Below are 24,179 nucleotides of genomic sequence, written 5' to 3' on the forward strand. Positions count from 1 at the left end.
TAAAAGGGACGCTCGTAATTCTTATTTTATTTGCTTATATACTTTGATTTAAGACATCGAATGCTTTGGGTCTAGAAAAGCTCACCGACACCACAACATGTAAAAGAACGAATTCGCTTCAACATGTAAAATGCAGGTTATGTTCTTATTATTTCCTGACATTAAAAAGCGGGAACTGAAACTACCAGTTTTAAATAAAGATCAGAATATTGAAAACTCAATTACTTCGTTCCCAGAATGATGTCCTCCAGGAAATTTAATAGAGCTCCCTTAATGAACGTGCCTAGAAAACTTGGTGACGCGTTTAATTATCCCCTGTCTAGTCCACCCCGCCGGCTTCGTGAGCACTCACATAGTAGGCGTCTATATCTGTGAACTTGTACATTGTTCCAACATTTGGGATACATCCTGGAGTTCTCCAGGTTAACATCATCCAATAGTGCTGTAAAATCAGCCGTCTAATTAGTTGTTATTTACGTTGTGCTCACTATCGGTTCCACGTGGAAACTGCCATACATACACATCAGTCAGTCATTTTCACAAAAACACGCACGCTCGACTGCTTTCAAGATTGATGTAATTTTTTGCCGGGCTAACCAATTTGAGACACCGCCGGCTTGCGTGATCGCGGCAACGCCCGCCGACTTGCCAACATAAAGATGTTTTAGCCTCACTGTTTACTGTAATGGTTTAACATACTGGCATTGAAGTAATCGTTTTGGCAATCGATGCCAGTTTTTCCTAATACATGAGAGAACTTAGGCCATTTAAATGGGTTTAAAATCTTTATTTCAGTCAATTACATCATTGACTCCAAAATAATAACCTCCAAGGTTGAATACTTTCAGAAAGAAGAACAAGTCATTATAAACAGCACGAGGAGTGAACAGAACACCTATCTTTAACAAAAACGAAGTAGAATTTCGTTTTGATAAACCGGTTACATGTGGCGTAATATCGGCCACTGCGCGATGTCGTGATGTAGCAACTGCGACTTAAAACCTTCCTGTTTAGCACACTCCAGTCCAGGTGTATTACATACTGTTAGCCACGCTTGGATTATTTCAATCCCTTCAACTTGTGTGTCACGTATCACAAAAACACATTATAATCAAGGGTTATCGTAACCGGCGGTGCTAGCGACTGCTTACTTTTGTCCAGTCATCCGTGCCTTCTGCAATATCACGCTTGGGGTGGACACCCCTTCCATCGGCCCCTCGACTATGGCAACGTATGTAATTGACTACATACGACTACACAATTACACACACGCATATACAACCTGATAGTCGGGTAGAGCGGGGATGCAAATTAGTATCGATTCTGATCAGGTTTCTAACAGTCGTTGCTGGTAGGTAATTGCTGGCAAATAAAACAATTTATTGCAAGTACTACTGATTCAGTAAATTAAAGAGTCAAGGGTAGCCATTGATTTTTATTGGATGATGTCATGGTCATGGTACAAAAACCTGAACAAGGGACTACACTGTGCGGAAATAATATGACTCACAATTGTCACAAAAAAAAAAAAACCAGTACACTGCTACCGAATGGGAATTGCTAATTGAAGAGAATCGAAATGTAAATATTGCCATAACACGCAACATTGTTTAAATAGCTACCGCTGCCTGGACGTGTCACAGCACTGTCACAGACCATACACACGACATTTAAGTTCTCTCATTCTAGTAGAGGCAATCCGATTGAAAGCGTCTCATCCGTCAAGCATAGTCTTAACGCAGCAGTTTTTGCTTGATCTCGGTACAGCACGGCGTAGTAGATCGATTGGCCTCGGTCGTGCACGCTCCGCCGGCTATTGCGTCATGCGGTGATGCTGTCAGGTGGACCAGACGATGATAATGAGCACGTTGCCCATGTTTATTGCTTTGTTTTTACCAGTCTCCATTGAAGTTTGCTGCTCAAAAGATAGATAGTTGTGATGACATTGGCACTTTTTCATCAGTCGTATGACAATAACCAGATGTCAAGGTTGTCCCTAGTTCACTACTTAAAAAAACGAAAACTATTATTTGTTGGAATGATCTTGTAAAAAGTCTCATTTCCTAAAAGTTCTGTAGTTGACGGAATCATAATTTTCGACTTATTCAAATTATGTATATGATATCTTTTTCTGATGATGATGATGATAAGAAAGCGTTTGTCATTGTTTTTGCAAACGAAGGTGTCTGTAGGTCTTGTAAGGTCAGTTATGAAAAAAAAACCGTGACGACCACGAAGTGCGGCGCTTACTTGAGTATTACAAAAGCGTTCGTCATCCCGTGCTGAATCGATGTCCAATCGAGCACGTCTGACAGATTGATCATTCACCCCAAACTGGTGCAGCCGAACATGGCCGTGCGCACATTGCTGCTCCACTACTAATATTGTGCTAAATAAGTCATTACGAAGTTTGTACAACGTGTAGGTAATAAATATATTCTTACGCTCCAGTTTGCATTTAACCCATGAAAGAACTCATATCGTAAACCCACTGAAAATATTGCCGCAGTCATATCTGCGGAAACTTATTTAGGACACTGATAAAGTTCTTGTTTTTATTTATGCTTTGAAACGTTAATCATTACGTGTTTATAATTAAATTCTAATTTAATAGTGGGAAATCCGGAGCGTGATGGTAAATCGAAACTTAGGAAGCTGTTGGTAGTAACATTTGCATTTAAATGCTTCCCGAGATTAATATCACTTTAGATCTCATTGATCGGGGTGGATTAATGCGTGTGTGCGTAGCTTAAGCCCTGTGTCAAGCTAGCCGGAGGGGCAGGCGGGAGGACTCATTAGCCGGTAATTTGGCGCCGGCTGCTATTTGCATGTTATCTGCACTCCGTTGGCGCCGTCGACATACCAGACCAGATAGCATATGTGTAACGAATACGCCACAAATGAACGCAAATTAACATGGACGCCCAAATAACTAGCTTCGATAACCAGTCGCCATTCAACGACTTTGTACAATTTTATCTGCACAGACTCTCGTTTGAATTATAATAACAAATATCTACTTCGTATCATGTCTGGACAACTAATAAAAATTATAATCTCAACATGTGTTGGAATTGTAGTGGCATATGGTATAAGTACATGTTGTCTATTCCGGTATGTTTATGGCGGCTGGGGCCCTAGGGGCGCTGCTAGGGACAGTCAAGGTGACGGCGGCACAGGCTTACGTTGGCGCACAGCCAGCCCCGTCTAACAGCGTGCCTATAGCATACTCGCTGTTTTATGTCCAATGCTACTGGATAAAGTTTTATTACGCCCTCACGTATAGATCGGTATGCGTAAACAATTTTTAGAGATCAGAAAGATATGTGGGATTATGTACAATTCATTTTTTATAGGTCCCCTCAGCTCATAAACTCATATGCATACACCCGTTGGATATACCTCCACACATAAGTTACTTACTTTAATTAACTCTACTGTAAAACAGGAAAAATACCTTTGGAGCAAGTACTTACTACACAAAGTACCAACTTCTCTCAATTGACATTTCATTGCGCTAATTGAGTGAAGTCTAAAAATAGCCCTGATATAATAGGTGACACCACGTCTTTAATTGTTGTCCGAGTGGGTGCGAATCTGCTGGGGCACCTCCAACCTGTGGCCCCGGGTCAATTGCGCACACGCACCCCCGCGCGCCACAAGGCCGTCAATCGCCTGACCAGCCAATTGGTGCAATTAAATAAGATTTTGTACGTGCGCTTGTAACACGCATTAAGATTATTAGCCGCATCCTCGCCGAAGATATCTGAAAGGCTCGACGGAAGCCATAAAGCAGCGCCCGTCAGATCTGATTGAACTAGTTTTGAACAGATTGAAATTGAGAGGTCTGGCATACCTGACTCAAGGAGAACAATTACTCTTGATAACCAAACGCCTTTGGACGACTACTCTTCAAATATTCTGGCGTTTCACTTCGAATCTATAAAATTAAAACAGTTGAACAAGTTTTTATAAAAAAAATCCTAACCCCATTTCTTATAGGAAACAAAAGAAAATTAATCCTGTGAATTGAGAGCCATTAAAAAAAAATTGCAAGTTCAAACACCAGTTGAGTTGCAATTTTTTAGATTATTCAAGTAAAGCGGCATTGCCATTTGCAGGATGTCTTAAAATGGAAAAACACTTCTCAGAAATTATAGAAATAAGTAGTTTATAGCATAAAGTTAATGACGCGTGTCTTTGTTCCAGGCAATGTAAGAGTTCTGAGCACGCGGTGGGGTGGCTCCTCGGAACTGGCAATGTTCCATCCTGCCATCTTCCCATCATTCACCAACCATGTTAGTAACCTTTGGTTCCTATTGTAGCTTACTAAGCGACTCAGATTAGCCGTAGCCTCACGTCAAAAATGATATGATTACTTTATAACAGCTGTTACCTTGCAATCAAAACAGTACAATTGATAAGGACGGCTTTCGTCTACAGCTTATCACTCGTATTATGAAGGTAATCCTGGTTATCGTACAAGGACACTCCGACATCGAGATTATCATTAATTAGCCGTTGAAATTGAATACAAATTTGCGCCCAGTCGAATTTGTATGAATGTACAATGTTTAGCGTCCTTGCCACTTGGCACCCTTCGGCAGTCACGCGAGAACTGCGCCGCGGCGCGGACGTGCATCGCGCTGCTCTGCTACGATAGTGTGCATAGCCTGAGCACTTCCACTCGTAACGTGAACACATTATTGACTCATTAGAACGTTTTTGTGTCCGACCTCTGAAACTGCAGCACTCACTATAATAGCAGTACGTATTCTAATTGCTTTTGTTTCATATCTTGTCTTTTGTTTGGAAAACATGGGTATTGTAAACGAAATGAGTGCACTTGTAAGGATTCTTATAACGCGCTAATCCCGACGTTCACGGTATCACTCTGGCTTTTATATGGTTTCAATAAAACTTTAATTTGGTAAACAAACATGATCGTGCGCCGTGGATGCTTGTGATTATGCTAAATAAGAATGACATACTGAAATAGTGTGTGCCGTATGTGGTTTGTTGTCGTTGCCAGAACATGTGATTATATGACAAACTTGTTGTTTTTGTTTTGGATGAGAAGGTAATGTTTGTATTAAGAATTGCTCTGCCTATATATCAGCTCGGACAATGAAGCCGATTTCAGATAGGAAATCAAAAAAGATGCTAAACTCGACATAAACGCAAAATCAAAACAGGAATTATATGTTGGGTTTTTATATAGAGGCATATCACTGTAGGGACACATGTAAGTATGTATGGCAGAGTGCAAGGTAAGCAAAAACGTGTGTGAGCGTGAAGTATGCGAGGCACGGACAGTTACTGTGCACTGGTCCGGGTGATCGGTTCTATCTGGGGGTTTACGCGAAATATATCCGGTCTCTGAACGCCGTTGTTTCTCTCAACCCCCTGCGCCCCACGACCAGAAGAGGCAGTGCTCCATTAGGGATCCTCCTAACCACGATCCCTAAATCACCACTCCGATGACACTTTAACGAGTCTCCTGGAGCTGATTGTTACGTAACATAGTTTAACCCAAAATTCGACTACACTTACATTGTTTTACATATTTTGATTTTAATATGTTGTATCGTTCTAGATCTAACTAGAATATCAAGCTATTAGACTGTCTATGCAGCAGATCATTATTGTATTAATCTGAGTTCCAATATTAATGAGCAGAAATCCCTGACATTTCCTACTAAGTCGGGCTCATCAATTCATTCATCAATTTCAAAATCAAATAAAACTAATTAGTTTCACAATGCATGCAAATTCGCTAGACTTGATAACCCTTACTCTTTGACATCTTAATAAATTCGAGTCACTTGACACGCCGTAAAGCCAACAGATGGCCTTATATTAATTTATAGAATCGAAATATAGAATTTTAATTAAATCGAGTGATATATGTGCGAATGGACTCCACATTGCAACAGATGTTACAGATGGTATTTGTGTCTTCAATCTTGTTTGATGTTCAAACTAATTTTCTAGTTCCCAGTTCGGTCATGTAGCTAGTTCGCCTAATAGTCGCGAGACAACTTAAGCGTTGTTTGACTGGCAATCAGCAAAAAAAAAGAACCGATTACCAGTATTGTTCGGCACAAAAAACTTCGTATCTTAAGTCAGATAGCCTGCGGTTCGTTCTAGTGCCTCTTTGCGTTATCTTAATGTGCTAAACCATCAATTCTCTATTCCAGACTAATGAGCCCGGCAGCTATGCGACTAGTCGTCGGCCACCACACGCTATCGAACCTCGGAGGACGCGACTCTGATGCCAAAATAATCTCTCCTCTTTACCTCTCCACTTAGATAGTCGTTTTTAATGTTTTATAATTTACATTTTTAACGTAGATTCATTTACACGTGCGTTGATGCTAACACACATGTGAAGTGAAGTGCAAGTGCTAGTGTTGTGACGGAGCTGGTATAATCCAGCTGTATCTGGTTATAAGTTGTGCGTGTCCGGTTGAACCCGGCGTGCGGTAGTCCGGGCCGGTAGCGCAGGGCCCGATGTTGGCAGCGTCATGGCCTTCATGACGAAGAAGAAGCGGTACAAGTTTGGGGTGCAGTGTTGTCTGGAAGAGCTCACTGAGGTGCCTTTCGTGTCTGCGGTGCTGTTCGCCAAAGTCCGCCTGCTTGACGGCGGAAACTTCCAAGAACATTCTAGCAGGTCAGTAACACATCATTGTATAACCAGTTATTTGATTCGGAGCTATCATCGTTCTCCAAGTTAAATGACACGTCGTTAGGTGTTATCAAACTCTGTCGCACTCTATGAAAGTATCGATAATAAAAAATAATCTGTTTTAAATGTAGACCTGTCGTCACCCGATGATATGATTCGTTGTCACTGTTACCCGACGCTCGATAAAAAGTTACAGCAGCTCTACAACAGAGATAATTTGAACTTGATATATATTTTATGCCACTTTAGGTAAACGTTTACGCTGACCCGGAATTTCGGAGAATCAAATCTCATATCATCTTATGTTAATTTAATAACGCTAAGCTTCGCTACAGTTAGATTTTAATTTAAAGCAATGTCGTTAAGCTCTTAATTTATACCTAGCATATTTGTCACTTTTGGCATACCAAGTTTGAGTTTCGTTCTATATAATACTTGAGAACATTTTGTATAGCCCAATGAAATTACAGGAATACTCGATATTTCAGGAATACTCGATATTTGGGAATGAAAGTAAAAGCCCACTTGTAGCTGGATACGAACTTGCAATATTAATGGGATTGTTTCGTGTGCTGATTAAGTAACTTTGACGGTCGTTTATTACTACATTATTGCGATATTACAAAACGGCTCGTATACAATAATGGTCGTCTGTTTGTCCGTTGTGCTCCAATCGCTGTCGCAAGTGACGGTAGTCCAGCTCATAAATCAAGTTCTGGTAATCCAGTCGGACAGCGCTGGGGCGTATTCAGCGCACTGGACCACGCCTCGCTTGCACAACGCTATTCTTCCTTATGTATTATACTAACTAAAACTTCTACTTCAGTCAGCCGTAGATTTCCGCGTTTGCAGTTTTTGACTGAAAAACTTTATTGCGCTCGTTACACAGGAGTTACTTGTTGCTCAAGTTTCTTTGCTTCCAAATATTGTTGTTGGAAGTTATTTTGAAAGTACCAATACCAAGTAAAGTAGTTTTCGAATACCCCATACTGTGCAACATTTTAATTAAAATGAATGACGCATAAAGGTGGTACTGAAATCTTCAATCGAAATAAATGCATGCAGGTACTGCACTTTTCATACATAGACTTTTGTTGGTCCGTAAATTGTCTGCTCTGCGTATCCGTGATAAAACTTGTGACATAAACTGCAATTGATTTCATTGTTCTTCATTCCTGTATAATATAAACTGCATTACGTTTTTTTTTTAAATTATCTAAACTTTCTAGCTTTTGGAATATTATGACCAAGTGCAAACTCGAGATTCTACCATCGCACGACAGATATTTCACCGGCCTCCCTAAGAGAAGTCAAGTTCAAAGTTATAATGTTTGCCATAAAAGCCACTGTTGGCCTTTTGTGCAGCCATGTATCGTTAAGGACCTCTACTGTAGCTCAGGGTTATGGCCGTTTTATTCATAGATCTTGTATTGTTTTGAGCGTTCCTTACTCATATCTTTTGAGATTCTTCAAGAATTTTCCTAAAAGTTTGAGCAATTTGGATCTTTGCTGCATTACTTACTTTTAAAACACGGACTCAAAGCCAGCCAGGAACTTGGTACAAATCTTAAATTTTATTTACTTCCGAATTATATAACTGTCAGAAGTTTGGCTCTCTTTCGGACGCCGAATTCCGGAGAAGATATTAATTAAATTAAACTGTCTATCAGGCAGCAGTGATTTTTCTGCAACTTAATGTTTTATGCAAGGGGCGTTGTAATGTAATCGCTATCATCAATATTATTATAGGTATACATAGGTATACAACTTATATATTTTCCGCAAGCTCTGTCATTCCGAAGTAACTTGGTGATGATATAAGCCACCCACGCGTAGCAAATTGTCTAGGTGTTCACTCGCGTGTACATGTTCAACATACTACCTATAATTATGTGGTGTTTCACCAAATTGAAATTGATGATCGTGATAAAAAATGTCAAGTCATTTATATTACCATCAACAACAATTTGGTGGTTGGTAAAAGTATTGTAAATAATTGTTGGTTTTTGTTAACTGAAATACGATATCGCTGAGGGCAAAGTGCAAGGAAATGTGTTAGGTGTATCCGAGGAATCTCGTGTTGCCCGCCCGGCGACCGGACGCTCGTTATCCAATCGGCAGCAGCGCCGGACAGGCATCATATTTAGCACGACTCCCAGTGCCTCGTTACCCATCGGTCACCACTTCGCATTTCGATTGGCACATCCTTCTCGCCCAGTGCTGCTGTCCTCAGTTGACCATGATCAGAACATAAGAATTGCCACTCGTGTCCAATTTTCTGTAAAAAAATATTTTGCATCTAACAAGTAACCAAAAAGTGATGATTGTTTGATTCTGATATTTCCTCGGAACATTTTGTCTAATACTGGTTCAATCATAGCACCAAAACGGTTTGTAGGTCACTTGATACAAATATAGTTAACGACACGTAACTTCCTTATGATGTGGCAGTCGTATCAATGAGTTTCCGAGTCGCCGCAGATAAGTGTGACCATGTGCGCTTCCGATACGTGTTAGTGTTGCTATCGGCAATAATTGAGCGCCGAGCGACTCCAATCCATTCCTGTGCAAATGGCAACTGGGTAATATTAGCATACCAGCGTTGTATTAAGTTCGTAATTATGTTTTAATTGTGCAGTTGTTAAAGGCAACCTAAGTCCAGGAAGTGAATTAAATAAAGTGTTGCAGAACTTGGCAGTGAAAAACTGTATGCACGTGTTGGTTCTTTCTGTATACTCTTATCACGCCAATACAACTGAGTTTATGATTGCAGCTTGCATTGCTTTATTACATCTGATCAAATATTTTTTGTATCAAAATTACAACATACTGCTCACCTACTAATCTTATCATTATAACATCAGGCTCCGATTACTAACAGTAAGTTGCCAACTCATTCCAATTTATTACAAATAGTCATGCGGGGACTACTAATCCTAATAGGGAAATGCTCTCGAATCTATCGGAGCCAATTATAATGGCTCTCGACCCTAGTCGTGAGCATATAATGAAGTACATATGTAGGTCACATTCAGGCACGAACTGAACTCGCAACATTCGGTCTGAAGGATTATCTGGACAAAAATGTAACAAGTCAATGTTTTCAATCAATCATGTGATGTTCGGAGTATAACAGGTCATATCTGGAATTTTATGGCAAATTCCGGTGTTGCATAAAATGTAGAGCTAATGTATTCGCTGCATCCCGGCTGGCCTGTGGGAAGTCAGCAGTTATCGGGTGTAGGGGAGAGGTGGAATGCGGAGGCGTCCGGCGACCAGTCGGCTCCCGTCCTCTAGCTGAACAATTGACTGCTCGCTACCAGCCAATCACTGGCACTGCACGCCTAGCCAGCCAGGATAACGCTACGCACCGATATCAAATGACTTTTAGCTTTACCAGGAAGCTTACGTAACACAGATAACGCTGCCTTTGACATTTGACCTACTACAAAACTTGATTCTCAAAATTATTTATTGCTTTCAACGTTCTGAACTGATTATGAGAATGGGAAAAAAATCAAGAGCGATAAGAATGATGCAAGAATCTTAATCATTAGTTTTCTTCTAAACGCCAATTTGAGAGATAAACCGTGCTAATAATATATTGTGAATAGTTATTAAAGTTTAATGGCGCGGCCTGGCGTTTAGCACGCGGGTGTGGAATTCCTCACCAAGATAAGACCCGCCACCTGACTGTGCGGGTTGAATGACTTTCTGTTTTCACAACCACTGCTAACATTCAACAAGTATTTACTGTGTACATCTCAGTCTCCAAGCAATGTTATTCAGTTACCTGCAACGGCAGATTCAGTGATTTTGTTTAAGTATGTCATTTTGTAATAGTGGAAAACAATCAAAACTCACTGCAAGCATGCTGCTTTATCCACATGCCACCTCACGCTTGCTGATGCCGATCATTCCGACTTCTTTGCTAAGGGATTATAGTACAATTAGTAGAATTATCAAGTTACAAGTGCCCTTCATAGTTTCAAAGAAAGTGCTCACTAGCACTCTTTGCCATAAAAGTTGCTCTCGCAAATTGCATCTGGCCATCAACTATGAATTCAACTAATAATAGAGCAAGTTTATTTATAAACTGGCTCGCTCCATTGTTTACAATAGCACGTCACCGCCGACATTTTGTTTTCATTAACCATCTTTTGTTCTTTACACAAATTAATCGTTTGTTTTTTCTTACTTTTTGTGGTGCGCAGTGTTTGCTTGTTTTTGTCACTTGCTGTGGTAATCTTGCGCAGCCGCTGGCTGCTTGAAAGTTTATTTTATTTATAAATCTCTCTCTCGTCTCGGAAACGTACCTGAAACATTAATTGGTATCTGCGAGTTACAGTAGTATTCGAAGTAGTAATTACTGACAATTAATTAGTTTAAAAAAGTAGCTTGTTAAGGCTCTATTTTTTTATGTATGAAGCGAGTAGATACATGTAGGTGTGTCTGTGTAAAGCGGTGGCTGTCGGCGACAAGTGAACCACTTTCTACAAAAACAAACAACGAGTTGACCGTCCGCAGATAAAGACCAGCTTACTAGCAGCGGTATCATTAGCCGACGTCTATTATAGTAATTATGTAGAAACCGCAAAATCCACAGATTTAATAAGTGCCGTGTTAGCATCAAGTCAGTGTGTTTGTTTATCAGTTGCGCGTTGCTAAGCAATCTCATGTTATTATGACTTGTTTCCCGAGTATTAATCTTGTCACAAATGTCGTTTTATCGAACTACCAATCAATCTGGATATTTAAGTGCTCGGAGTGTACGTGTACCGGTAGCTATGTAACAAATAAGAATCATTGTTTTTCTGCAGAAAACACTTTGATCCCAATGAAACATGTGGAAACGATCAACTCTAATGTTGCTGGCCTTGAGTTATAAGAATTACAATGAAATATGATTATTTATATAAGTTTCTAGAAGCAATTTTAGTACCGCGTGCGTGGCTAGACTAATGGAAATTTATATTGGTCCAGATATCAGAACTGTAATAAGGCTATGAAAGATCACCTATTGTCCAATAGGTTTTATTTTTGCACGCTTTAAGATCTCGCGTGCCGCCTATAAATAGACTCGCGATTTATCTACCCACCGTAGCTGTGGTGTAATTAACGATATCAGCCAACTTGGCCAAGGCAATGGCGCCCGCATTGCACCAGGGAGCAAGGACACCTTCGTGGACAAACGCCAGCCACCATGACAAAGCTTAGATCCTAGCGATACGCTAACTTTTTCACCGATACGGTTCACAACAATAGGGACGGTCCTCGCTCACTAAGTACGTATAAAAAGATAGCAGCCAAAGAGCGTGTCGATAAAATCACAATTAAAAATAGTAAGTAGTCACGCGAGCGTGTAAACACAAACAGATATGACGATAATTAGAGTATGGTATATGCGATATTATAAGTATAATTTGCGGTCGCTTTGTCGCCAGTGAATGGAGCACCTCGTTATCTGCGATTTGTCGATGTCAGATGCAACATTGTGCAACTGTTTGGAAACTTTGTCCACAGAAATTGGTTCAGTGTCATATCTGCATCCATAAATCTTAAGTTTTTTACCGTTTCTTTGATTGGCATTCATGTGAAAGACTTTATTTACCTTGTTTACAATGATTGTACTCCGCTTGAACATAAAATGGCGATTTTTGTCTCGATCTTCTTACTCGCAACCTGAGCTCCAGTTTCCGGCCGTGGTGCAAACTGTACATTTTTAATGTGCTTAATTGCTCAAGAGCTCATTATTCTCGTACAATGCTAGCTAAATGAGCTTCTAGCCGTAAAGGTTACACTCATCTGGCATTGCGCATGCGCACTCCTTACATAACATCTGGGCTTTTCTCTGCGGACTTATCTGTGACCTTTATACTGCTTGCAATATTTCATTTTGAAGAGCATCTGTGTTATTAGATTGCTAAAAATATTATGCTAGTCAACTTTGCAATGTCTATAGCAATTATGACGTCATGCAGCTGAAACAATATGACATTGGAAGAGCTCTATGTTGTAAAGGTTATTTATCTGCTATGGTGAAATTGTTTAACATTATTACATGTTAAATAGAAGTAATCCGAGGCTCTCAAAGAAATATTTTTCGCAAATTATTGATCCTAGTCTTAACTGATCAATCGAGCGGCGTATTAAGTTACTGAACGCTCCACGTTACTATCCGCTGTTTTCATATCCATGAAGATAATCGTATTACTAGTGGCTTTCTATTAGGCTTCATTACTCCACGTGTCATTTAATAAGGTTCGTGAAAAAAATCCATTAAGCGGTGCTGTGAGCCGCTGATGTAATTATTAAAGTGCTTTTCTCCGTACACATGAAAGTAGCAGTTTCTCATGTAGAGCCTTTTGGCTTTCCCTGCGCTTGCTATTAAATGCAATATTATTATTTCACAGTTTATATACACCTGGAATAACATTATTTATTTCAACAAACCAGCTTTAGCTCGTGTTCTGCGAATAGTTGCGTATGCATTAAAAATAATGAACGAATAAACAGTTTTTAAAGTAGGCGATGTGAAATGGTTTCGCAGCGTTGCCAATAGCTTCTAGCCCATAAATAGGTTTGGTGAATCAGAAGTTTTTACGTTTTAAGTGGTTTTCGGTGTATGTAAGCAAGTAGCTACATAAAGAAGACCATGTTATGTTCGCTCGTTCAGGCTGTATGTTTGCTTCTTCGGGTACTGTTGCACAACTTGAAAGTATATCTTTGGCCTTCAGTTTATTGCAAAAATAAGATCAATTTCGAAAATAGGTTTGTCATCACATTTTAATGAGCGCATTGTCTTCTTCCGCAGCTTTAACCTGCGTCATTAATACATCATTCGATGACCCGATTATTATGTTTTATGAATTCGTTATCGTTAATGATTTCTGCTTTATAGTCTTTTTATCTTTTTGCATTTAATTTCCCATCCAGCTTAGCAGCGTCTATTGATACAGATGCACAAATCGAACAACAATAAAGTGCTCATTGATATTCTAGATATGAATTACGTAGCAATATCTACATAGGTGTATGCACACGAGTGCTTGAGTGGTTACAAGAAGCTTGACTACTGGGAACACTCGACATCCACAATGCAAACATTGTTAGTAGTTGCTTGTTATTTTGTAAGCTTTGCTATCCTAACGACACGTTGATAGTTCCAATCAGCGTAATAACATTACGAGTGGAGTCGCAAGTCGGGGTAATTGCCGTAACTGTTGGACCACATTTGATATTACGCGCGGTAAATGAAAACATGCGTGCTGTCCAATCATCGTATTGCTTGTAGTGAAAGTAGTAAAAATGAATTATTTGGGATTTCTTAGCTCAGCATCAAGTAACGAAAAGGCAATAGATACGTTGTTTGCGTCCTCACGAATAGATAAAATAAATCCAATAAAGCTGGTACTTACCATAAAATTGTCTGAATTTCGCTTTGCCTAGGTAATAAGCTCATGAGAATCAATTTATAGTATCGACGGAACGTCCTCCCACACGAGATTCTTCGAAAAATAGTTCTTCGTAATTCGAAGATATTGCCAGAATAATTCCCAAGATCCATTCCGAAGCTGTTTTAAAGATTCTTACTCATGGACCTAAATGCGTACCTGATCTAAGAATTTCAATTAGCATTAGTGGGTGTAAAACAGCACTTCTGTTCTATCGCTCGCGGATTTTTCCCAAATGTTTATTGAACAACTCGTCTGTATTCAATTATCCAGGTATGAGTTGATTACCACATATTATGCGTGACCTGGGTTAAAAAAATGTTTTGCACGTTGTAGTCGTCTTCATAACATGCGGGCGGAATAAAGAATTGTGCGTACATACACGGGATTATTGAATTTATTCTTTGCGGAAATACATTTTCTACCTTAGAATACTGATAGGGCCTACATACATATTGATGTAGGGTCGCTTTTCAATAAGCTCTGAAAATGTGACAATATTGTGTAATACATACATACTCGCGCAGGTTTTTTATCGATACCCTGGTAAGCTTGCTTCGATCAATTTATGTATAAATCCGTCGAGCATGCACAATGTATGCAATTGTCTTCGTCCCCACTAGCATCAAGCTATCGTCACATGTACGTGTGTTGGTCTGGCGGCGTGCGCTCGCGCACTCATTAGTGCTTATTAATTAATCATTAGCGGAGTTAAGTAACCGGCGACTACTCGCCGCTCTCGTGAAAAGTGAAATTTTCCCCTCCCTCCCCTCCCCCCTCTCTCACTCTCCGGTGCACTTTATTACCATTTTACGTGAGTTCATTGATACCCCTTAGTTTTGATACTTTCAATTATTTATTGTTGATCTGTAGCTCCAAATAACTGCGGAGGTTTAACCGCTGGTGTCTGTAGAATAGCTTATTAGATTAATCAATGAATTTGTAGGCTGAATATTTGAAACGAGCTTTTCCTGTTGTTCCAATACTTCAGTTGTGTGTTTGTTAGGTAACTGTTCAAACACAATGAACGACGTTAATCAATCAAACTGGTTTGTGGTAATAGAGCGTGAAGATAATTTGCTAGTTCATCGACACCAAACACCATTCATTAATTAATGTTGGGGAAACAAAATAAACTATTCGTCGATATAAATAACGATTCCTCCTGTCGAATTATTTTAACAGTAAACGTTTTTGGACTTTCGTCACTTGTAAATTCTTTATCCTCTGCTCGTAGCTCATATAATGAATTGCTTCCTTGCGGCATTAATCTCAGAAAGGAAAGTGCTAATTCGCTGCGACACGAGTTTCCAGAAGTTTCCTAAGAACAGGCTTCACATGAAGTGTTTCTAATCGATCACCACGTGTACATAGACACTTCCCACTTCCGCACACAACATACATAAGTATATTGGTACAAGACAGCGTACATTTGCTTGCAAAAAAACTTGTTAATTCGATGAATCCGAAAATAACAGGATAATGTAACACTTCATTAATAAATTGTAACCAATCAAGTGGGAACGTTTGTTATATTGATTGGCATGAGTTATTAAATATGTTGCAAAAAATACTCTACATTTGTGCTCAATTAAACAACGCGGAAAAGTATCAGGTACGTAAAATCATTCGTAATTTAGTATGAGAATTGAGGCGTAAATAATGTTCTGGCATTTATTTATTATTGCAATGTAAATAAATCTGAGCAGCAACTACCGTGGCTATTGTAAATATTTTAGTTGGTATTAACAACATAACACTTTTGGTCTGCTGTCTGAAACTCAATTTTCATCGCGGATACGTTTTAGCGTAAAATTTTCCAGAATATCGTCCAAAAAACTGTAGTTTAAAAAATTTACGAATCACGATGAAAATTCGATTTCCCCTTTTTTATGTTAGTTGTTGTTTTGTAGATAGAACGTCCCAACTGAGGATTAGCTTCGCTCTCGCTGCAGCGCGTGGTGCAGATTCTCAGTAAAAAGCTCGCGTTCCGCATGCACGCCGTTGTGCTGGCTGCGCTAACTGATTCGATACAATCTCACTCAACTAGGGACCTGGTTTCACTGTCCAATTGCAAGAAATCAGTGCAGCTCATTTTCTTAAAACCTACAGTTTACCTTTATAAGTGTAAAGCCGTGTAAGAAAAACAGTTGAGGTTAAAAACCACAAACTATATTTAGCAAACTATCAGATTGCACGTGCATTGACATGCGTTTTATCGCAAGTTGTTATTTACTTTTTGATCCGCATTTAAATCTACGCTCATTAAAATAATTAAATTATTACAACACATTTCTTGCACAAACATCAAATAAGCGGCTCAGAACGGTAACAATGACGACTTCACACAATCCTAAACCAACAAGGTAAAGCTGCTTACGTCACCAGAGACCAAATATCACTCCTATTTGTTGTTTGCAATATAATGTGAAAATGTTAACAATAATATGTGTGCACATCCCCCGGCACAACGACTCTAAACGAGGGTAGGCAAGCAATAAACTCGACTTGCTGAGCGCCTCGCAAATGTGCCCTGACGTGTGTTTACTTTACTGAAGAAAATTCTTTTACTCGGAAAAGTCACAACGAGAATTTAAGCTCTCGCAATTTTATTGTGTAGAGTTGTAGACACCAAGTTATCGTAACAGTAGATTTGCTCCTGAATGTAAAATGTTCAACCCGTGCACTGACCCGACAGGTGCTCAGTAGTTTCCACGAAACGGTTAGTTTAGTCGTCGTATTAGATCCTTAATCACATGGTGCCTAGCTAACCTACTGCGTGCGAGCTAATGTTGTTTCAAAAACCAGTTCTTTAATTGATGTTTTATCGACGTAGTTATTGCTTGATGTGAGCCACATTTATCTCGAGTGGCTTGAGCATTTATAATGTAATATGCGTCCAAGTGGCGGTACACAGGGAGTATTATATTACTCGGCGGTGCCGTATCTGGTGTCAGTAAAGACGCGTGTAAATCAGCGCGGGCCTGCGATGGGCGGCCGGGCGCTCGGACGGCATTCCGCTGCCGGCCCACTGCCGACCATGCGTGAACATATCCACGCTTGCCCTAAATATTCGCGTCTGTTTCTACATCGTGTAATGATGTATTTGTTTACACATTCATACACGTAATACCAGTTTAAACAATACATTGCTTGCCATACTCCATTTCATTTCACGAATTTGGATAATTTGACACGTAATTACACTTAACCCTTTATTTTGTTCAATTTTGCCCTTGGTATATTATAATTTTATTGCAAACTCCAGTGTTATAATTAAAGAGCATCGGCCTAGTAAAGCGTGAAGTACATAGTTAACCTAGCTAGACAAGCGGTTCCAAACTAATTTAAGTCAATTCCGGGCAGCCGGCCGCCGGCCTTATCAGCCATCACGTTAACATCATTATTATTAACCTGCTGACCTTATCTAAATACATACACTACCCTACTAAATAATTACGTACAGAAGCTTCATGTCCCAGGTGTTTTAATTAAACCGACGAGTACGTACATCATACGTGCGCTATAATTACTTACTGCATAAGTTATCTATGACGGTTTGGCCCACCTTCTTCAGATCCTTATTTATATTTCCTTCATTTCTCAAAAGCCAGCAGGTTGTTTATACCGCGTCCGTCCATGTATCTGTTGAACAAGTTTTCTCTGAACAGTGAGAGATAACGGCGCGGCGCCTGCGCATCGGCTGTCAACACGCTTCGAAGCTCGCAAAAAGCATACACGCGCAGTGTTTAGACGTGAACAGTTTTTGTGTGGGACGAGGACTTGATACTCTTAGCAAAAAACGATACAAGTTATATGCTACACATAAAAACAGCATCCATTTCACTAGAACTGGATTTTTGAATAGGTATAGGTTTTTAAAATACAACATTACTTGTTGGATTGTTTTTATCGTGGCGGCAGATTTTACCAATGTTATGATGCTCTTAGGATTTAATGCCATATCAAATGTAACGGTAATTTAGACCACCTTTTTTCCTTTAAGATTAAAAAAGGATCAGGTATCTTTTATTTATAAAATACACACACCTAGTCCATTATTCTGATGGATGGCTACACTGGGCGAGTAATTGCCAGTCGCATCGTGCACCAATTCTCATGTCGCAATGATGCCACCGTTTGGCAACTCCATCATTGCCGCGCTTGCCCAATCCGCGGCAAACATTCTCTCTCCTTACTTTGTTACAATAACTTCCCCTTTCATGTTTACTTTGGCTCTTTAGATCTCGCTCATATTGATAAATATCTCGTTATTTTTATATTTCGTAACGTCCTATAAATTGGCTTTAGGAAATCTTTTGATTTTTATCGCGAGCGAAACTAGGACAAAGCTAAAATTGATCTCGTTTGTGATTTACTACGATTTCTTAACGGGTCTGGATTGGATCAAGTGTGGTTAGTTATAGTTTTCATGGAATTTTCAACCATTTAGAATTGTTTGCTAAATAGCAATAGAAATAATATAGTACAGTTTTTTCATGCAGGAAAATTGTTTTTTATGTGATGAACAATAAAATACACGTTTTATTCGTAACAAAGTTTGAATGCGAGTGTTCAGCAGTTACTGGGCCGGCGAGTTATTGCCAATAACTCGGAGCACGGCCTTACAAACTTGTTACAGAATACAACAAAAAAATAACTGCGATGCGATCATACGATAGCACAATCACGGTCGATAATATTGTGCAGACCAGTAGTAATGTAGGCTAAATATTGCTTCGGTGGTTACTCAAGTTGGTATGCTCTTGCAAGTCTTACAATTTTGTCTAGTTTTCTTTATTTGATCACACAAATCCCTTGGATGCTCAAAAGATTGTGTCAGGTCAACTGGTTTAATTAGTGGACATTACGTACTTACTGTTGTATAATAGTGATACGTTTACCATAATGACCATAAACACTTGTAAGTAACGATGCAGTTTGCAGTTGAACCAGTGAACTTATTACGTGTACATGTTGGGATGTCATCATGGATGCGCGCCGTGGCCAGCGATTGCCGAACGCCACCGGTCAGACCGGACTTATTGTTGTTTTCGTTGTTTTGCTACCGGGCTCGACGCCTCCATTATTCTATGAACTTATGTCCAAATAACCTGATCATGTACAATCAGATGTTTATTATTAAAGCAAGGAATGAGATTCCCACACAAATAAGTTTTGGGGAAAAGAATTTGGTAGTGGGGCTGAATAAGAACGACGTAAGCAATCCTAGTAGCCACGAGTAGCCGAAAATCGATCTCAGTGGCGTGCACTTGGAGAGGCCTATGTCCAGCAGTGGACTGCGATAGGCTGATGATGATGATGATGATGATGAAGCAATCCTAGGTTATAAAATTCTTCAGTATAAATAAATATGTCCTCAAACGTGCGCGAGGAGGACGTTTCTAAGTCCTGTAAGCCGATGGCGCCGGGCTCGCTGGTAATTTGATATTCCTTGAATTGCGCTGTGGGATTGCATGTAATTTACTATTATTCTCTAGCACTACACTATCTCTTAGTGACAGTCTCTTTGTGGCTGGTGAAATGTGAAAACTAAGTTAACGGAGTCTTTCACATTTATAGCTTTATGTTTCCGCCGCAGCTTTTACAATGAATATTGAACAGTCGTCGTCGATTCCACGTTGTGAGCTAAATGAAAAGTCACTTGCTATGCATTGCTTGCATATTCACCACTATCTTTACTAACAGGAGTCGGAACTCTTTGTGAAAATAAGGAAATCTACTTATTAGTATTTACTTTTCATGACAGATGCTTTAAACTTTATCTACCTAAGCTAACAATAGATAATTGAAAATCCTCGTGACCTGTTACAAAATTGCACCATAAACTTCTGTTCAACCAGCCTTTCACCCCAGATACGCCTTGCCTTCAAATTTTCGCCATGATGAGACTGCCATCACGGCAGATCACTTAGCGTACTCTTATAATCTAGTTGACCTCATATTAAAAATAACTCACAATAACTAGTTTACGTATGAGCACGTATTACCTAACAGCACAACTAAATAAACAAGACAAACAGGAAACGCGGAAAGGTCGTCGACTCTGCGACTTGCGACCATTCGAGCACGTACGGTACTTGTGACAAGTCAGACACGACGCAGCTTCACCGGCTCAACACCCATCGATACATAGTGCAGCTTAGTGCTCCTATCGTGGATATGAAACTTTGATACAGGATTCTTTCCCATTCACACGCATTTAGAAGTAGATGTGACTGTGGCAAAGTAAAGTTATCCTACATTGGATTCACTTATTTTCCGAATTTACGAAGCCCGATGAGGATACATGATGGTAAGGATGTTTTCATACCATGTCACATGTATTGGGTTTTAATAACCTAATAGGCATGTTGTTGTCTATTAATCTAAGATAAAAGATGGAGATCAAAGCCAGTCCAGCGCGTCCACCGGGCTGCATTCGTTAGGCGGCTATTTCGGTGACATCCGCTGCATTATGTACCTACGTGTTTTTTCAAACGCCCGTGATAGAGCGATAAATCTGTCGCACGAAGGATGTGACACTTATTAAATGCTGCTAGAGATCACTTAAATGTCATTCAGTTCGACATGTATTTAAATCATATCTATATTTATACCAATTTATTGCCCTGTTCAATAAAAAAATCAGACTCCAGAACGATCTGTAGCATAATTATTTTTATGGTTTTTAAAGTTGAACAATGAACTTCACGGATGTTGCTATCGGGTGTATGACAAACTGATAACTCGATATAACCGTCACGGCGGAATCGATTATTAAAAAAATAATAAGGCACGCTGACCGATAGCGAATTAATGTATGCGCCTGGTTCCTAGAACAGCTTTAACATATTAATATGGTATTAAACCCTTGAGACTGCACACGTGCGTGCTACGTGCTATGAGCGTATGCGTACGCGCATGAAACGCGGAGGTAATGTCGCCCAGTTGTGATGAATGGATGCCGGTGTCTTAAATGTGTATGTGTACACTATTATGGACGCCATGTTTATACAGATTACCTTATTATCACATGATGTTTGAAGTAATACAGTACACAGTATATCATTGTAAGAATGTATTGGTATTTAACCTTCTGATAAGGTTTGATTTAAAATCTTGAATCAAATATTTACATAAGGACAGTGTTTCATTATTTTGACTCGCAGTCAAACAAAGAAGTTATCAGATGTGTGTCATCGCGACTGCTGACGTCAAGTCGTCATAAGGAGCACAAGGCACATCGATCCCTATCAAATCATATCGATATTCATAGACGTTCTTACTGAAGTTTGATGCGAAATGGATGTCTTTATGTTTTACCGGTGTTGTGTCCGGAAGGATGCGAGTCTCTCGGCGTTCGTACGTTCGAATGTTCTCGAACGTTTCAATGTTCCACGGAAATGGCACGGACGGCCGGCAGACAGGTGCGATGGCGACGCTCACCTATGACAATTAAGCGCAAAGCTCGCAGCGACACATACATTTTCGTAATGAAATAGTTCGAGAGTTTCAGTTCAGCGGGAATGCAAACACAGATATGGTTTTGGAGTTATATTTGCCTAAGGAAAAGTTTGGTGGTGATGTTCAGTTTTGTGTTATTTTTGTTATCCCAATATGTTCCTGACGGTCTAACACATTACGTGAACCAGCTTGACGTGTAGCTGTGTTTATGTGGCCCATTTATTATATGGGCTTACCGCACGCGGTGGCGCCGCAACCGACACGGGCGCCTCGACAGTTTCACAAACAAAACATCAATACCAACGTTTTTCCAAAGTAATCGCTCTTTTTGTTCTCTGAACGGAGATTGTTTGACTTACTGCCAGCACAAACAACTTTGATCAACATTTGATTGCACCAATTAACCTTAATTCGTTCCAAACAACAGTTGCAGTAGAAAGAAACAAGAATCCTTGCAAATTGAGATTTATCACTTCCTTCTGTAATTTTGAGACAAAGGCAAGGCTGTGGTGTGCACTGGTTCATACGCCCAATTTGCGTGTAGCAGCGGGGTCGACGCTCGCATCGAATTCGTACAGGCCGGCCAAGTGATGCCAACGACCAGCGATGACGACGACAACCATTGTCTGACTGTTGACGGTACCTACTCATCTGCCCAGATATCTAGGTGCTGGTTTTACTCGTACATCCGGTTACATTGGAAGCCGACCCCAACACAGTTGGGAAAAAGCCTCTTAGGAAAGGGTTTTACTCGTACATACACGGATTATTTATTTATCTATGGCGATTTCTAGTAAACAGATCTACAATTACTTACTAAAACAAATAGTTACTAGCGTTTCACGCTGTCAGTTCTAGAAAGCACCGTCATATAATACTGTCAGAGCTATAAAGCGATCAATTGCTGTAGGTTCTGCTCGTTCCAGCAATTAATGGCGAGTCTCGTGATCTGTGCGCGGTCGTTACGGAGACGTCTGTCGTCAACGAATACTTATTGTGTAGCCTTGTAGCCTAAACCAATCCAATTTGACCATTGTGTACATTAGCTCAGCTGCTGGCTGTTTGTACAAAAAAGGTAATTGCTACATTTGAATTTTATATTTTTTGGGTATGTACTTACTAGCTTTTGCCCGCGACTTCGTTCGCGTGGAATAGTGACTTGCGGCAGATTTATGGTTTGACCAATAGATGGCGGTATATGTCCGGAATAATTTTTATTTTTGTATTTCTTTGTAATAAAAACTATCCTATGTCCTTTCTCAAGTTCCAGACTATGTCTGTACCAAATTTCACACAAATCAGTCCATTAGTTTAGGCGTGAAGAAACGACAGACAGACAGAAAGACAGACAGACAGAAAGACAGACAGACAGAGTTACTTTCACATTTATAATAATAGTTAGGATTCAGCCTATGCGTAAAAAATGTAGTATAATTTTCCGTCAACCTACATTTTCATTCCGCAATTTTCTGCATGAAATGATAAAGCCTAAACCACTTGTGAGGTTGATGGCGTTAATAATTAAAATGAATCGTTCACAGTCTGACGAGGGTAAATATTTTGTGTAAGCATAGACTTTAACGATCAGTTTGGGCGAGAAGCCCTGCTATAGCCAGAGGCTGGGGTAGGTTGATTGCATTAAAGACGCCGACCTCCGGCCATTCACCCGCGTCTTGTTCCGTACGGCCTACGCCGAACAGAATGCTATCTTGTAGAATAGTTACAGATATTAAAATAGATTTCATGTGCAATACTTGGTAGTGTAATGACCTGTAAGTAATTTGATTAGTATTCGACAGTCCTTAGAACAAAGGGGACCTATAAAATGTTATGAAAGTTTCGAGTGTAGTCCGTGGACATCCCCGGCGCGGCGCTGGGCGAGTAGTGAGGAGACGCGTGGGAACAGCTCGTGTTTACCATAGTCGTTGATCCACTCATCGTTACATTGCTTTTTGTTATTCATTTTTGCGTACCTTTTTTGTAAACGAACCGATACGATGTTTTATGACTGATTGCCAGTTATTGCGAAGTAGTCAGACTACAATCTGACGAGTTTTGAAACTGCCTGTAATGTCGTCTACCGATCGTCCTCCAAATCGAAATAAGTAAACCCAAAGTACAAGATACAATCCCTAGGCCCAATCCAGAGGATACAAACACATTTGTCACTTATTTATGACATCACAACTCCCTCATAAATTGAGTGCCATAAATTTTAGATGGACTATAAATCTATAGAGCACTTAAACCCCTAATACATAAATCCGTAGTAAACACACTCTCGCATTCGGAGTTTTCCGCCATAACGAAGTTCTAATCCACAGGGCGCTCCGTCTCATTATGTTGATTATTTCCTCATAGATTTATCATTACGGTACCGTTCAGTTTGTTATTGGGGTTATCTTAAAATTCCATCTTTTATATGCTGAAAACACTTCGTCCCTGAATGACGTCAATAAAACTCGGAATTAGATGGTCAATATCAACAGTTATAGATATATTATTTGTATTATCGAGGTAAATACATGTGTACCTACTACGGGATATATAGTTTAGTTTCCACCACGGAC

At 39.8% G+C, this 24,179-nt stretch overlaps 1 protein-coding gene across 5 annotated transcripts in view; it reads left to right on the plus strand.

The window, feature by feature from the left end:
* Nucleotides 1–24,179, plus strand: part of LOC110374614 (early estrogen-induced gene 1 protein) — a 64,553-nt gene that overhangs the window by 16,552 nt on the left and 23,822 nt on the right. For 3 of the 5 annotated variants that reach the window (XM_064034745.1, XM_064034748.1, XM_064034749.1), the window contains exons 2-3: nucleotides 4,210–4,298; nucleotides 6,201–6,673. In XM_064034745.1, coding sequence (XP_063890815.1) covers nucleotides 6,528–6,673 — 146 coding nt within the window. In that variant the 5' untranslated portion in view covers nucleotides 4,210–4,298; nucleotides 6,201–6,527. Of the gene's footprint in view, nucleotides 1–4,209; nucleotides 4,299–4,586; nucleotides 4,768–6,200; nucleotides 6,674–24,179 lie in introns of those variants that run through there. The other 2 variants (XM_064034746.1, XM_064034747.1) reach the window with 2 other exon arrangements.

This window comes from Helicoverpa armigera, chromosome 5 (genome assembly GCF_030705265.1).
Source record: "Helicoverpa armigera isolate CAAS_96S chromosome 5, ASM3070526v1, whole genome shotgun sequence".
NCBI classification, from domain to species: Eukaryota; Metazoa; Arthropoda; class Insecta; order Lepidoptera; family Noctuidae; genus Helicoverpa; species Helicoverpa armigera.